Source organism: Mesoplodon mirus (genome assembly GCF_964341445.2).
Source record: "Mesoplodon mirus genome assembly, chromosome: 1".
In the NCBI taxonomy this organism is placed as follows: Eukaryota; Metazoa; Chordata; class Mammalia; order Artiodactyla; family Ziphiidae; genus Mesoplodon; species Mesoplodon mirus.
The window spans coordinates 218445396-218461936 of NC_138976.1; the positions used below are offsets into that span (position 1 = coordinate 218445396).

General features: G+C 52.6%; 1 protein-coding gene across 2 annotated transcripts in view; it reads left to right on the forward strand.

The window, feature by feature from the left end:
• The first annotated feature begins 210 nt into the window (after positions 1 to 210).
• Positions 211 to 16541, forward strand: part of SLC25A37 (solute carrier family 25 member 37) — a 43127-nt gene continuing 26796 nt past the window's right edge. The window contains exon 1 of one of the 2 annotated variants that reach the window (XM_082636638.1): positions 211 to 540. In XM_082636638.1, the coding sequence (XP_082492764.1) occupies positions 325 to 540 (216 nt within the window). In that variant the 5' untranslated portion in view covers positions 211 to 324. The remainder of the gene's footprint in view (positions 541 to 16541) is intronic. The other variant, XM_082636639.1, reaches the window with a different exon arrangement.

Genomic DNA, 16541 nt, shown 5'->3' on the forward strand with positions numbered 1-16541 from the left:
AGCACCACCCCACCAGGAGGTAAGACAACTTCCCGGGACACCCCGACGTCTCCTTTCGCCCCCATCCGGTAGCTTGGAAATTTGCACTGGGCAGTGAGGTCACACTGGGAGGCGGGTCCCCACTGTCCCGCACACCAATGGCGCGGCCGCGGCGGGCCTCTCCTTTCCCACTGATTGGTGCCCCTCTGCTCCACCCCGGCCCGCCATGGCGTCAGGCGCCGCAGCACCCGGGAGGTGGTTCCCACTTTAAAGAAGTGAAGTTTTTCACCCCCTCCCCCTCCCCGCCCGCCTCCTGCAGCCTCCCGCGCCCAGCGGAGCCGGCGGATGGAGCTACGCTGCGGCGGCGTAGGGAGCCAGGCTGGAGGGCGCAGGATGGATGGGGACAGCCGAGATGGCGGCGGCGGCGGCGGCTGCAAGGACGCCGGGTCGGAGGACTATGAGAACCTGCCGACCAGCGTCTCCTTATCCATCCACATGACAGCCGGAGCGATGGCCGGGATCCTGGAGCATTCGATCATGTACCCGGTAGACTCAGTGAAGGTGAGGCGCGAGGGGACTTTAGGGACGGAGCGAGCGGAGAGGAGAGCGCGCGCGCGTGCGTTTGCATCCCGCGCAGGAGCAGCCTGGATGCAGCTCTCCGAAACCGCGCTCTCCTCGGGGCCGCGGCGCCCCGGGTCTCCTGGGTCTCACCGGGAGCTGGCGCGCGCAGCCGGGGCGCCGGGGAGCGCGCTGCGCAGCTCCTTCCGCTGTGCGCCTGGGCCCTGGGGGCACCCCCCGCGCCCACGAGGGTGCCCCAGCCGGCGCCCCGCTCCGCTGCTCCCGCCGAGTTCCCGGCCCGGGCTGCTGGCGGCGCTGCGGCCGGCGAGGAGGAGTGGCGAGCGCCGCTGGCCTCGGTGGTGGCGGCGGGGTTCCCGAGGGAGGCGGCCAGTGCAGCTTTGCACAGTCTTACCACTGTCTGGCCACGCGATTGGAGAGTTTGCGGTCCCGGGTCGTTGCGGCTCCAGCTGGCGCGCCCGGTGTCCGAGCCGCGGCGATTGGCGTCCGCCAGCCGGTGCCGGGTGGCCGAGGCTGCCCACACGTGCGCTGTCCCGGAGGGACCCGCCGCCGGGAGCGCTAACCACGCTCGCGCCGAGGAACGTGTCCCCGGTCCGGCCGGCCCGGCCACCCGCCCTCCGGCTGTCGAGCCGCTGAGAGGCAGTAAGACTTGCAATGACATTTGCCTTCTCATTTTGTTGTAGGGAGGCGGGCGGGCAGGGAGAGCGTGTGCTATACAGCCTTTCTTACGGTTTGTGTAATAGACGTTCAGTTGGCCCGGTACTTCCCGGGTAGTTTTAAATGCATTTCTGTAAGGAGGCAGCTTTAGCCAGGCGGATTTTACCTGAGTTGCCCTCGGTCAGCCTGTTCAGGATACCGAATGGCTAGGGGATAAAGTGCTGACGGGGAGTAATTCTAGTACTGACACATTGCACTTTTGTGGGCAGAACTCATCTAAAACATACAGCAACCCTGGGGATTAACAGATGAAGAAACCGTGGCACAGAGAGGTGAACAGATTAGCCTGCCTGGGCTCAGGAGCCACCTGTATCCTCCGACTGCAGCCCCAGTGTGCTTTGGGAGATTTGGGGACCTCTCCGGGTGGCAGTTATCCTGGAAGGCAGGCCCAGCAGAGTTCCCCAGCTAGCATCTGTATCTTGTTGCTGATGCTTGCCCCATGTGAGCGGCGTGAAGGCCAGAATGTCTAATGCAGAGGGTTTTCCCTGCCCTGGGCAGCTCTCAGAGCTGGCAGTCAGTGGCTGGACAGACACAGGTCCAGAGAGAAGGCCATGGGCATTGGCAGTAAGGTGAGCCCAAGTCTTATATTGTGCTGCTGGGACTGAGCCATCACCCCTTCTCTCCCTCCAGCATCCCAGTGGGGAATTAAGGGAATGGTCCTTGCCTGCCAGGGTTACAGAGGCCACAGGGAGATGTTGTCTCTTAGGTTTTCGAAGGTGCTCCAGGAAAGACCCTGGACAGATACCAGGTGGCATTTGTATAGGAAAGAATCCCTCACATGTAATAAAATTCCCCATGTTTGAAGTTGGTGTCTCAGGTGCCTTGGACAGAGTGTGGGAAAGTTAGGAGCAGGGAGATGTTACTTGAGCAGGCACCAGACCCACTGGGTCGTGGAGATGAATGTTCCATCAAGGACCTGTACCACTTCTGAGGCCCTTGGCCTCTGCTGTGAGTTTGGTTCAGGGCATCCTTTTAGCTTATCTTTAGGATTAGGAATAGTCAGTCATGCCTTTTGAGCTCCCTGTGACACTCTGAAGAGGCCTTAATCTCACGTGTTTGAATCTTGTGATCTGTGTTTAGTTTCCTCCCTGCCCCTGCCGCTGCCCCGTGGATGCTGGTCTGTTTTGATCTATTTGTCACTGTGTACTTAGTATTACTTTCCGTAGCAGTTTTCACCTGTGACCAGGTTAATGTGGTGTGTATGATCGAAGGAGCTGGTCTTACCGTACTAGGCAAGTCATTCTGTGGGGCTTGACTGTAAAATGAAGGCTTGGGTTAACGAACCAGGAAGGTTTTCTAGGTTCTGCGATTCTAATCCTAGCTCTGAATAACGACCCTTAGGGGTTCTTCTGGTTTTGAGCATGCAGGTTTGGCTTTAAAGCCCCTCTTGTTTTTTGGCTACAACTTTCTTGGATTACTCTTTTCATTTTGCAGCAGGGATGAAAGGCACAGAGTTAAGTGGTGTGAGCCCCGCTGTGTGACCCCAGTCAGGCGGCGGCAGAGTGCCAACGTGTGCCAAGACCAGCACGGTTGTCTGTGTCCAACATGAGATATGCTTCAGTCATGCAAATGCTCTACTTGGGGAGACCTTCACTGTGTTCTTCTTAAATATTTGGGAAGATGAAGACTGTGAGTAATTGAATCAGGAGCCCTGGGCTGGGGTTCAAGCCCGGCCCCTAACTTGTTTCATGCCTTAGGCACTGTTCTGTGCCTTAGTTTTGTCACTAGTAAAACGGAGGCTGTGGACCAGTTCAGTATTTCCCATTTTTAACCTGTCCCCCTTTCTACGGACACAGAACACTCATTGTCCTCTTTACGTTCTTGAAATTTCAAAAAGTTATTACACCTGAAGCCAAATCAATGTAAATTGTATCTTGAAAGGGAAAAAAAAAAGTTTTCTTTGATTTTATAAGGCACACAGTTTTAACCTGGTCTTGTAAAGTTCAGTGAGAGTGTCGGGTGGGCCTGCTTTTTCCAGTTTTTCTCTCCTAGATAGTGTAAACCATGGTGCTTAGGGGTGGTCACTTTCATTTCTGAGCCCAGGGAGCTGTTAGGTTGGGTCATTAAGTGCAGATAGGTCAGCCTTGCTAATGCTTCCCGTTGTAACATTACATACGTTTTCCCGTGAAGTCCCATCCCCCCCACCATGCCACCTTAATGATCTGCATTTTTCAACCTGGGTGGTGACCCATCAGTGGGAGCAACATTTTTTTTAAATTAATTAATTAATTAATTTTTGGCTGCATTGGGTCTTCGTTGCTGCGCGCGGGCTTTCTCTAGTTGCGGCGAGCAGGGGCTACTCTTTGTTGCGGTGCCTGGGCTTCCCATTGTGGTGGCTTCTCGTTGCGGAGCACAGGCTCTAGGCGTGCGGGCTTCAGTCGTTGCGGCACCTGGGCTTCAGTAGTTGTGGCGAGTGGGCTCAGTAGTTGAGGCTTGCGGGCTCTAGAGCGCAGGCTCAGTAGTTGTGGCGCACTGGCTTAGTTGCTCTGAGGCATGTGGGATCTTCGCGGACCAGGGCTCGAACCGGTGTCCCCTGCATTGGCAGGTGGATTCTTAACCACTGTGCCACCAAGGAAGTCCCGGGAGCAACATTTTTAAAAAGCCAGATTGGTGCGAGTACAAAATACAGGCACGTGTGGCATGCGGTAAGGAACAGTGCTGCTCCATGAAATTCTGCTTGGGTGTGTGTGTGTGTGTGTTCCCTGAGTGGCTGTGTAAAGTGCACTTCCGGCTGGGGATTATGGGCAAAAACGTCTGAAAAACACTGAACCTCATAATCACTAGTGCCTCTCGAGCTCCAGCAGTCAACAGCCTGTGATTATTAAGTGGGTATTTGGAAGACTTTCGGCAACTTTTCTCCTCTTTCCTGTGTCTTCCTCTGTCACTTGTCCCCGCACCAGTAGCATATGAGTACTCACTCATCCATAAAGGGCCAGGCTGCTGGGACCCCGTAGTGGTCCCAGGGGAGGGAGCGAGGGGGCTCCGTAGGGCTCTCACCAAAGGCTAGCCACGACTTGCTCCTTTCCAACTGGGGCTTTGCAGCCCCTCTACCATGAGCCTCTCCCTGGTGCTCCAGAGGGGCCAGTGGCGTGGTCGCCTAGGCTAGCACTTGGGGTGGCTGTGAGAACCCCTGGTCGGGAGCGCTCAGGGCTGTGGGGAGAATGCCAGGTGGGTGGAGGAGGAAATTCCAACCAGATTAGGCACACCGCTCGCGGACCATGCTGAGTCCTGCGGTGGCGAAAGCAGGGGCAGGCAGAAGGAAACAGGAAAGATTTGAAGCGAGGGAACTTCCGCTGACCCTTTCACAGCCCTTCTCTTGTTTTGCTTGTCAGGGAAGCTCAGTCCTCAAGCTCTGCTGGGGGAAGCCCTCCTTCCCCGCCAGGGTGCAGCCCGATGGCAGGGCACTGACAGCCGGCCGAGTGGGTTAAGGCTCAGCCTTCTCTCGAGGAGCTGGTGGCCGCCGAGCCAGTTAGAAACCTCGCTTGGCCTTGGGGGTTTCTGTCGCTGGCCCTGCTGAGCTCGGAGGAGCAGCAGCAGCAGCGAGCCAGGCAGGTGCCAGGAGGCTCTGTATTCCTCCACTTCTGACTTTGCTCATCCTTCCTGGTCCCAGCAGTGCAAGCTGACTGCTAGGGTCCTCTGGGGAGGTGGGGGGCAGGGCACGAAGGCAGCCGCCGGTGTCCCTCCCACCCACTCCAGTGCTTTCGAAACCAAGTATCGTCCAGTAGATGCCATTCTGCTTCGAAAGGGCGTGAAATCCCAAATTGCTCTCGTTCTTGCAACAAAATTACAGTGATCTTTCCTGTCTCCTAGAGATCCCGCCCCTCCCTTCTTTTCTGCCCTCCTTCAGTGGGAGGCGCTTTTCTAAAAGGTGGATTTCCGAGTGGCGTGGAGCCCAGCGAGGAGTCCTCCTGAACTTCTGTCCAGTTGTCTGTTTCATGAACACCCAGGCCGCGTGCTGATGCCCAGGGCTGGGGTCTGCTGGAGGGAGTGGGAGCAGGGATCTCAGGCGGTCCCAGATCAGCACTTGGCCCCCATGTGGCCACTTTCCTGCCGGCTGCTGGCCCCCTCTGCCCAGAAGTGGGGGAGGGGGAGGCCTGGGCAAAGGGCTTGGAGGGGAGCCCCTAGGCTTATAGTTGGCAGCCAAGGCGGCCTCACCTCTTTAACAGCGGGAGGCACTTGGGGCTAATTGAGGGGATTCAGTTACATTGTTTAAACCATATAGGGGTGTGCACATGAAGTGTGGGTGGGGCGTGTCATGTGGAAGGGAGGGTGTGGCTCTGTGGAGTAGGCCTTCCATAGTTTCCTGGTTTCCGTTGGGCACCTTTTAGCCATCTGTGGCCCTTTCATTGAAGAGGGCTTTTGTCCCACCGCTCTTTGGGGCGGTGACCCATCTCCAGACTTGAGTCCCACTTTCCTTCTTTTACAGGCTTGGGTTCTGGACCCCTTCTGGCTTTCCCTGACCCACTGGATGAACTGGCTTGCTTGTGTTCAAGGAAGCCTTTGGTAGTCCCTCTTGAACCCCAGAACTGGCTCTTTTCATATCTCCCCTGGTACCCAACCTTTCCTGCTCAGAGAGTTTTCTTTTTGTTTTTAATCTTCATTGAGTTCTGCTTCTCCCAAAGTCTGCCCTCCCCTCCCGGCCTCCGCCTGGAATGTTTGCTGCCGCCATTTTTCATAGGAGGCTTGCATCTGATCACTGTCTCTTTAACTGCAAACCTGCCCTCAAGCTCCTTCTGAGCTGCAGTTTCTCACCCTCAGAGAACTGTCTTGGGGCAATTCAGATCCCAGTCTTGGACTTACCGGTTGGGCGGGACACTTAGCTTTTCTGAGGTCTAGTTTTCTTATCTGTGAAATGCAGACACCAATTTTCTTCCTGCTTTTTCTCACCTGAACCAACTTTCCATTGCTTCCTTCTTCCCTTGTTTTCCCGTCGGAACCCATGGAAGTTCCTTGTAACAGGCTCCCTTACATCTTCACTGAGTTCTCCTTCCTCCTACCGGTGCTGATGGAAATCCAGCCCTTCTCCTGAGACCCCCACTTCCCTGAAGCCTCTCAAGAAAAGATGGTTCCCATCGCCTCAAACCACATGCCTTGGGGCTGCTGCCCTCTGGCTGTTAATCACCCACCTTATCAACTGCTCCTTCCCTTTTGAGGCTCCCACTATCCACTTCCACCAGTGTCCATCCCTCTTCTCTGTCTGTCCCCACTCACCTCCTACTCTACTGGGATGGCAGCATGGGTAGGGGCAGGGGCCCTTGAGCCAGACTGCATGGACTAGGTCCTGCTTCCCACTTGGGTGTGACCTGGGGCAAGTTTCTTCATTCACCTCTCTACCCAGTTTCCCCACCTGTAAAAAAAGGACAAGATGGTACTGATGTCCCAGGTGGCTGTGAGGGTTACGTCCTTACAGCGCTTATCAGAGCCTGCTGTGTGTGAGTGTCCTCTAGGTGGGAGCTCTCAGCTTCACCATGATCATCATCAACGACGTGATCCAGTCACTTTCCCTCTTTCTCTGGATGTTGGCGTCTGGCTCATAGACTGCTCCACTACCCTGAATCCCATCATCATCCTGAGACTGTCCCCTCTTGGCCACCACCCAACTAACACCCAAATCCCTCCATTCTTTTTTTTTTTTTTTTTTTTGTGGTACGCGGGCCTCTCACTGTTGTGGCCTCTCCCGTTACGGAGCACAGGCTCCGGACACGCAGCCTCAGCGGCCATGGCTCACGGGCCCAGCTGCTCCGCGGCATGTGGGATCTTCCCGGACCGGGGCACGAACCCGTGTCCCCTGCATCGGCAGACGGACTCTCAACCACTGCGCCACCAGGGAAGCCCCTCTCCATTCTTTATGTTGCTCAGGTCGAGGGCCGTGACCTCCACGGGGCCTTGTCCTGACCCAGAACCTTTCCGCCTCTGAAATCGTGCATTCAGACGTCTCATAGCCTGGCCGCAGCTTTCGCATGGTCACACTGTGCTAGGGCTCCTCTCTCTTCTCTCAGCACATCCCTGGCTTCCTCAGCCCATCACTGCAGCCACTCCCGGGCCCGCAGTTTCTCTGCCTTTGGTTCTTCCAACGCTGGCCTGCCCACACCTAACCCCTAACAACCCACCACCCACTGGGCAGCCGAGCCCTTCGGGAGAAACCCACACCGCTGCCCTGTGTGCCAGGCCTCTGGGGCCCCCAGCCTGTCCTTTCCCGTGTTCTGGTCAGTCTGCTTTTGTCCTCCTCAGCAGCTGCTTCAGACTACCTTGCTCCTCAGACCCCCACCCCTCCACTTCTCTCAGCCTCAGTGTGGCATCTTGCTCCCTGTTTATAGAGGAACCAGGCCCCCAGGCAGACTCTCCTGTGACTGCCCTTCCAACTAGCCTGCCGTCCCCCGCCCGTCCCTCCTCCTATCTTAAGGTAAGAGTGTCCTTCCTTCCTCTAAGGGGCATCAGCAGGGGAAGGGTGACGTGTAGGGACCACCCCATACACCTGGATTTGAATCCTGGCTCTTCACCTGGGCCACCTTACTTGACCTCTCTAAGCTCAGTTTCCTTGTCTGCCGAGTGTGGATGTGAATCCAAAGACCTACCTTATAGGGTTGTTGAAAGAATTAAGTGGGGTGACACATGTGAAGCTCTTGCTGCAGTGCCTGGCACCTAAGTTCTCAATAAAGGTCATGGGGTTAGTTATTTTGGTCAGCTGTCTCATGAGTAACCCGGTTCCAGTATCCTTAGCACACCCCCATCCCACCACTGGTACCTTCTTAGAAGCATTTCTACGTCCAGTCCGTACTTCTCCCATCTTAAATAACGAACCAACCCCAGGCAGCTCACCTTGAGCCCACGTGCCCTTAAAATAACAAATGTTCAAGAAGGATGGTTGACATTCAGTCTCTCCCTCCGCCCCTTGTCACCCCCCAGGCCTCTCTGGGTTTTTGTGCCCGTCACTCTGCTGGCACTAGGGTGCCAGCGATCTCCAGGCTAATAAGTTCAGCCATCGTTTTCCTGGCCCCTCTGATGACAGGCAGCCTGCTGGTCTTCCTCAGAATTCTGCCCTCTACCTTCTTTTCTTCCTTCGGGACACGTCTCCATTTCTGCCTGGGTCCTGATAACTCGCAGGTTGCATCTCTGTGTCTCTGGTCCAGACTCTCTAGGAGCTAGATAAACAGTTGCCTTGAAGACATGTCCGTTTGACTGCCTTGGTGTCCATCATGGACGTCCTGCCCTCCCCCTCTGGCCTGCCGTTTGGCCTAGGCCCCCTCCCCCAGAAAATTGGGGAAGGCCTTCAGCTTTTCCCCCACCTCTGCCCCCCTTCCCCTTCTCCCCGTATGCTTCCAAGACCTGTCCACTCCTGCATCTGTAATACCTCTTAATTTGTTTTCTTCTCCCTCCTACTGCTTCTCCCTTGGTTCAGGGGACTCAGCAGCTGTCGCCTTTACATTGCACACTTCCCTGATCACGGAGTCACAGTTGAGCAAACCCTCCCCTCCACTCACCCACACTTCCCTATTGCCTGGCCCTGCTTTTTCTCCACAGCATGTGTGACCTTATAAGACACAATCCTGTTAATTCGTACTTATTTATTTATTTATTTTTCTGGCCGCGCCACCCAGCTTGTGGAATCTTAGTTCCCTGACCAAGGATTGAACCTGTGTCTCCTGCAGTGGAAATGCGGACTCTTAACCACTGGACTGCCAAGGAATTCCCTCATATTTATTACTTATATTGTTTACTATTTTCTTCATATCTGTAATGTTATTTACATTGTTTATGGTCTCCCTTCATTGGAATGTCAGCTCCCAGTGGGCAGGAATGTTTTACTCCTTTGTCCTTTGGTGTGTTCCTATTGCCAGAAGCAGTACCCGGCACACCGTAGGTGCTCAGTTAAGTATTGATATTTGTTGAATGAATTCCCACAAATCCGCCCTAGCTAGTCCTGCACACTCCCAGTTTTCTCTCCTTAAATAGGGAAGAGTAGCAATACCCATCCTGCCCACCTTTCAGATCTACTTATTGGAAGAAAGTGCAGCCAGGTTTGCAGTGAACACAGTTGAAAAAGCATAAAGCTCTCTGCAGGTGCCAGGCTGTGGTATTTATTATCAAACCAGGACCGTGTTAAAGGGGTAAGGTTAGCCGATTGGAATGGAAAGTCCAGCCTGTTCTCCATGGTGCTGCAGAGCCTGCAAGGGGCCTGAGGGGTTAGAGAGGCAGCCCATGGTCTCAGTTCACATCCATTGGTGTCTCCCCCCACCTGACACTCCCCTAGCTGTCCCCGTTGCCTTCAGAATAAAACCTGGGCTACCTCGCGTGGCATGCAAAGACCTAGATCTTCTCCCCCTCTGACTTAGCCACCGGGGATACGTAAAGGTTTTCTGTGACTCTTGGTTGAATGAATCAGTTGTTTGAAAAAAGATGTGGGGGAAAAAGTGCTTTAAAACCTGCTATGAAACAAATGCTAGTTTTTGTTTTGCTTAGCGTTGTTTGGAATCTCTACTGTATCTTGGTCACAAAGAGACTTTCTCAGCCCTTTTGCCTGTCCCTTTCTTGCGGTAGAACCCATAAGCCTCAGTGAAACCCTGATGAGGCTATTAATTCATCTGGCCACCCACTTCATTCATTCCACACTTAACTGAGGGCCCCGCCTACCCTGGGCAACAAAAATAGGTCCTGGCCCCTATTTCCAGAGCCCGCTCCCTATAATTAGACCCTGAGCTTAGGTGATGGGACCGGCTGGCTCCCTTTGAGGAGATGAATGGCCCAACTTGATATTTGCTTTCAGATGGGCATGAGGGCTGGGGTGTGGAGTCTGGAGGGCCCAGGCTGCCATCTTGAACGTGTGGAGCCAGATTGGGAGTGTCACTGGGATGTCTTTGCCTGGCATTCTTGCATCGGCTCCTGTCCCCGTGGGAGACACTGGCCCTCAGTTGTACTGTTCCTCCGTGCCCACCCCACCCCCCATCCTCTTCCTCACCCCTGCGGTTGTTAGTCATTCTGGAAGCTGAAATTGGCTCACAGAAGGTACCTTTGAGAATCCTCTCACCGTACCCTCCCAGTAATCCCAGCCTGCCGGGAAGGGCCGTTGTCAGGTCACTAAGAGGTGTTTTGGTTTCACATTCGTGCTTTCTCTCTGAAGAGAAAACAAAACATGTTGAAATAGAGAGAAATCCCAGCAGCAGCTTGGTTGAAGCAAGAGTTGCATAACAGGTTTAGGAAATGTCTGGCCACCGTGGATCAGGTGAGGGGACGCTGCCGCTTCGTGTCATGGAGAGGACGTCCTCTGAGGCCAGCAGCCTCCAGATTCATCACACACATCCTGCGAGAGACTCAGAAAGCCACGGTACCCTGAGGTCCAGTGGCAAAAGCCCCTGATGGACCTCTCACTGTAGCGACAGCCTTTGTTCCCTGGAGATGCTGCTGTGGGCAGGGGCTGGGAAGGGGGGCATGTCTGTCAGACTGGTGCTGGTGTTGAAGCCCCTAGAAAGCGCACTGAACTAGGAGGGCGTGGGGCTGGCCCCATGAATTTAAGTCCCAGTCCTGCCATTCACCAGCTTTGAAACCTGGACGAGTCATTTCTCTGGGCCAGTGTCTCCTTGTCTCATAGATTATTATTAGTCACCTAGACTAACATCATCTGTTTACCTACTTGACAGGGCTGTTGAGAAGCTCAGGTGGGATCATGTTTGCGGGCGGCTTTTGTGAACCTTGACGGGCCCAGCTAATGGCAGAGCATATCAGAGGCAATATGCTTAGTGATTAAGAGCTGTTCAAGTTAACAGCACGGGCTCTGGGGCTAGACTCCCTAGGCTGGTGCCTGGACAAGTTACTGAAAACTCTCTGTGCCTTATTTTTCTCATCTGTGAAATGGGGATAAAATAGTACGCACCTCAGCGTGTTGCTATGAGAATTAATTATGATCCACCTAGAGTGTTAAGAAGAGTGTCAGGGACATGGAAAGCAGTCCTTTAATATTAGCTCGTAACATCATTTCTGAAAGTGTTATTTCTTGAATGCCTGATTATGCTTGTATGTTGCTATTGTAATTGTATATTGCAGTATTTTTGTATTGTTTCAACCCTATATTCTGTCCCTTGATCCTCTTAGCTCTCCTTTTTTTTTTTTTTTTTTTTGCGGTACGCGGGCCTCTCACTGTTGTGGCCTCTCCCGTTGCGGAGCACAGGCTCCGGACGCGCAGGCTCAGCGGCCATGGCTCACGGGCCCAGCCACTCCGTGGCATGTGGGATCCTCCCGGACCGGGGCATGAACCCGTGTCCCCTGCATCGGCAGGCGGACTCTCAACCACTGCGCCACCAGGGAAGCCCTTAACTCTCCTTTGAAGGTAGGAAAAGGCATGTGCAGTTTCTCATTTCATAGATGAGAAAACTGAGCTTCAGAACAATAACATGCCCTGAAACTTGGGCCTCTTTCTGCTGTACCAGAGTTGAGGAAAGGAATCAGGTAGGAGCAAGGAAGTGAGGTGCTGGGGTGCAGACTCAGATGTTAATGATGGCAGAGCCCTTGAGCTGGGTTCTGAGAGGAGATGATGGGGCCTCAGCTGCATTCTTGGGAGGGAGGAATTGGAGTTGAGGGAACACCAGCAGGAAACCAAAGTGTGGCATGGAACACGGGGCTCTAACATATAGGTAGGAGTTCCTGGGTCAACTACTCCAGTATGCAAGGCAAGCGGATGATGACAAATGGCTATTGCCGTAGGATATTTTTGGCTCTGCCTGGCTTCTCTCTCTGGAGCAAGTTGCAGCTCTCATTTCAGCAGTGTGTCAACGTTGGACTCAATATAGTAATTTGAATTTGGACTGGCCTGAGGATTCCTTGCCAGAACACAGCCGGAAAATGACCTGTTGGGAAGAGCATTACCTCATAGTTCCTCAGTCTGCTAGGGCTGCAGTTTTCTCATCTTAAATAGGGCAGAGTCACAATGCCTGTCGTGCCTCCGTTTCAGGTCTACTTAATACATCTAGTGAGAAAATACAGCCCGGTTTGCAGTGAACAAACCTTTATACCATTTACAAAGTATAAAGCTCTCTGCAGGTGCCAGGTTGTGGTATTTATTATCAAACTGGGATCCTGTTAAAGGGGTAGGGTTAGCTCGTTGGAATGGAAAATACAGGCTCTGGTTCCAGCCACTGCAGGATTTGCTACAGCTGCATGGCCTTGGGCACTTCACCTCTCTCCTTACACACAGTGTCTCCCATCTGTTGAATAAAGACCAGGGTGGCCGGCTGCCGCCGCCTCTTTAGCTGGGTAATGACGAAGAGCCAATTCTACTCTGGGGCGTGCTCAGAAATACATTTAAAATTGATGATGTAGGACCAGTGACGAGCGGGGCCGCATACGGCTGGCTACTGTGATGAAGGCCAGTGATTAAGGCCGACTTCAGGGAGTGAGGCCCCGTGCATCTCCGTGGGGTTATCACCTTAGAGGCTCCATTTCACTTTTCAGGTGAGTCTGCCTCTTTGAGTGGCAGGCGTGTGAGGCTGGGGACCAAGGGAGGTGGCTGATCATCCTGAAGTGTGTCTCTGTGTATCTGCTGATGCTCTTACCTACCTTGGTCCCTCCCATCTCTGTTTGCCTTGGTTGTTCATGGCCACTGACCGTGAGAAGTTAGAGGGGAAGGAGGTAGGACACAGAGGCCTTTGTCTCGGGGTCCCTGCTCCTCCTTTCCTCGCACTGCCGACACGGAGGGTTTTGCTTGCTCATTGCTTTGCCCTGGGCCTGGCAGCCAGTGTGGAAGGTGGAGGTGGAGGTGGAGGGTGGGCGCTGGCAGCCCACAGGAAGCTTGCTGGCTGGCTTGCTGGGGGTGGGAACACGCAGGGCCCTGCCTCTGGCTTGCAGCGGGGTACTCTGGTCCCCTGGAATAGAGGTGGTCCCATGGGTGTCCTGGGGCTGTCTCCAGCCTGGATTAAGGAGTGGGTGGTTGGCAGATGATCAGATCTAAGAAGTCAGAATGGAGAAACAGGGGGAAGCCTTTCTTTTTTTAAAGTATTTATTTATTTATTCATTCATTCATTCATGCTGCACCGGCTCTTCCTTGCGGCACACAGGATCTTCTTGCGGCGTGCGGGATCTTTTAGTTGCAGCATGCGGACTCTTGGTTGTGGCATTCATGCAGGATCTAGTTCCCCGACCAGGGATCGAACCCAGGTCCCCTGCACTGGGAGTGCAGAGTCTTACCCACTGGGCTGCCGGGGAAAGTCCCGGGAAGCCTTTCTAAAGGAAAGAGGATGCTGGTGTGTGTGTACATGAGTGTGCGGGTGGAAGGCCGAACCTGGGGTGTGTCACTGACTATAGAACCAAGCCTCCTTCCTTAGTCACCCTTTCCACGGCTTGTTTGCTAAATGTTGGCTTGCATTAGCATGATTCACAGAAACATCTCTACCGAGAAAGAGTTAAAAGGCATTTGTAAAAGGGCAGCTTCATCCCCTGGACTTCATTGAATAACTAAATTAATTCAGGCGTGGGAGCATGTGGGTGTGACCACATGTGCTGGGCGCTGGGAGCTGCGGGGCTCGACACCTCCGAGGTCACCCCACAGCAGTCCCCTGTCTGCCAGGAGGACAGAGCTATCAATAAATCATTTCCAGAGGGGGCAATGAGCCTCTTCTCATGGAAACCAAACCTCAGGAGCAGTCAGGAAAGGGCCCCTCGAAGGAATAATGTCTCAACATATCTGTATGTAGACTGAAGGAGAAGTAGATGTTAGAACAAGGCTGTACGATTCCCTGTCCCCAGGCCATGATGGCCTGGCCATCAGCAGGACACCCTCCCCTGACATTCTGATTTTGGGCTTCTGCTCTGAGCCTTCTGATCACAGAATCAGCTGAGAAAGTTTTTGGGGTTTGGGATCACACTGGGGCCTTCACGTGGGACCTGCCCCACATTCTGAAATTCTTCTTCTCTCCCCACCCTCTTCTGAAATTTTACTTCACTGTTTGGCCTCCAAGTGACTGCCTGGTGGCATCCAGGAAGCCCAGCCTCGTCCCTGGATGAGAACTTTCACTGCAGAGCTGAGGACCTCGTCCCTGGATGAGAACTTTCACTGTAGAGCTGAGGACCAGAGGAGGGTGAAAACACAGAAGAAGGGAGGAAAGCTGTCATGTCAAAGGCATTTCTGCTCATAATTGGTTCGTAATTGATTGGTGACATGACTGGCATATGCCAGCTGGAGCAGCAGCCAGACAAGTGGCTAAAAATTAAAAGTCACATGACTTGTCGAGGTTTACGGTCTGCCCGAGTAACCTTTTCCGCCCAGGTCACAGTTTGTAGGGTGACCTGAGAGGCATGACAAACAGTGTAGGTGACCACTTGGCTTTCTGAAGGACAGAGGTTGACCTGGCACCCCATACAGGGCCCTGTTCTTGACACTCAGATTCCTATCTCATTCCTTGTCGCTTTTTAAAGGCAGCTGAATAGCTGGACATTTTTTCGTGCCCTCTCTTTCCTTTGAGCCCTTCTGTCTCCGGTGGATCCTCCTATAAATGCAGAGGGTTCAGTTCCTGGGGCTTATCCATCAACCTCCAGTGGTTCTGATAAAGGCTGGAAGCTGGGCTCTTGAGGATTTTCCTCCTGGTGCCCATACTAGTCCAGGTTTAGACAGAAGCTCCTGGATCTCACAGCTTCTAAAATCTGAGTCCTGTTTCTCCAAAACGCTGGTCCAGTGACATGGGCAAGAGCCAACCGACCCCAAGGCCAGCCCTCCCTTTCTGTGTCTGTGGATTCCCCTGGCACAGGAGGTCTTTGTTACTAAATCTTCTGGGTGTTTTGAAGGAGGACGTGTGTGGGCCTTTTTCAGTGTCGATAGACAATGCTGAGCTGTTCTCCAGGAGAAACAGTCGGGATAGAAGCAAAGGATTGATCTGATGGACGTTACGCCATAGAAAATGCCCTGTTGGGATAGGAGTTGTCAGTGAAAGGGTTAAAAATCTAAAATATGAAAAAGAGACTAGAGAGTTCCTTTTTAGTGTAATTGTGTTTAAAAATTGTTTTTCCTTAAATCTTGGCTTCTCAGACAATCATTGAATTAATGAACGTGTATTTATGCCGTGAAGCGTTAAATTTATTTCAAAAATGACTAAAGATTTATAGTTAGTCCTTAGAGCACTGAGAATATCACCATCATTAAGTCAGACAGAGAAAGACATATATCATATGATGTCACTTACATGTGGAATCTAAAAAAATGACACAAATGAACTTATTTACAAAACAGAAACAGACTCATAGACGTAGAAAACAGATTTACAGTTACCAAAGGGGAAAGGGGGTGGGGGAGGGATAAATTAGGAGTCTGGGATTAACAGCTGCACACTGCTGTATATAAAACAGATAAACAACAAGGACCTACTATATAGCATAGGGAACTATATTCAATATCTTGTAATAACCTATAATGGAAAAGAATCTGAAAAAGATTTGTGTGTGTGTGTATCTATCTATCTGAATCACTTTGCCGTACACCTGAAACTAACACAAAGTTGTAAATCAACTATAGTTCAATTTTTAAAAACACATAAAGCAAGGGCTTCCCTGGTGGCGCAGTGGTTGAGAGTCCGCCTGCCAATGCAGGGGACACGGGTTCGTGCCCCGGTCCGGGAAGATCCCACATGCCGTGGAGCGGCTGGGCCCGTGAGCCATGGCCGCTGAGCCTGCGCGTCTGGAGCCTGTGCTCCGCAACGGGAGAGGCCGCAACAGTGAGAGGCCCGCGTACCGCAAAAAAACAAAACAAAACAAAAACATAAAGCAAGATGACTTAAATCAGCTTTAGAAATGACTTTTCATTGTAAAAACAATAGAAGAACAATGAGGAATACATGGACAAGTTGAAGTGACTCCTAGTTCCTTCTTTGCCTCCAAAAAAAAGGCTTTCAAGTTTCAGAAGGAGGTAGAGAAGGAGCTAACACTGCAGTTTGTCACAATGGGGTCTGTGTGGGTACAGTTTTAGGTGGTTCTGTTTATCCTTGGAATTAGCACTGTTCCCTCCACAGGCTCCTGAGATTGGGCCAGCCAGTGATGCTTCCCCTGACCTGGGGTAAGAATTCTCATTTTAACCTTCCCGTGAATGTCTCTTCCAAGGTTCTTTTGAATTTTCTGATAATCTAATCACAAGACAGTTTCTGAAATTCTCTTTCAGACCCTAGAAAATGAAAGTTAACTACAAAGCTGGGCTTTTACTAGAAGTTGCTTTTAAGTTGGAAACAGATTTCTGATCCTCTCTGAGTTTAAGGGACAGGAAGAAGCTTTGTCAACCCAGAACTTGAACGTGGAGGGCA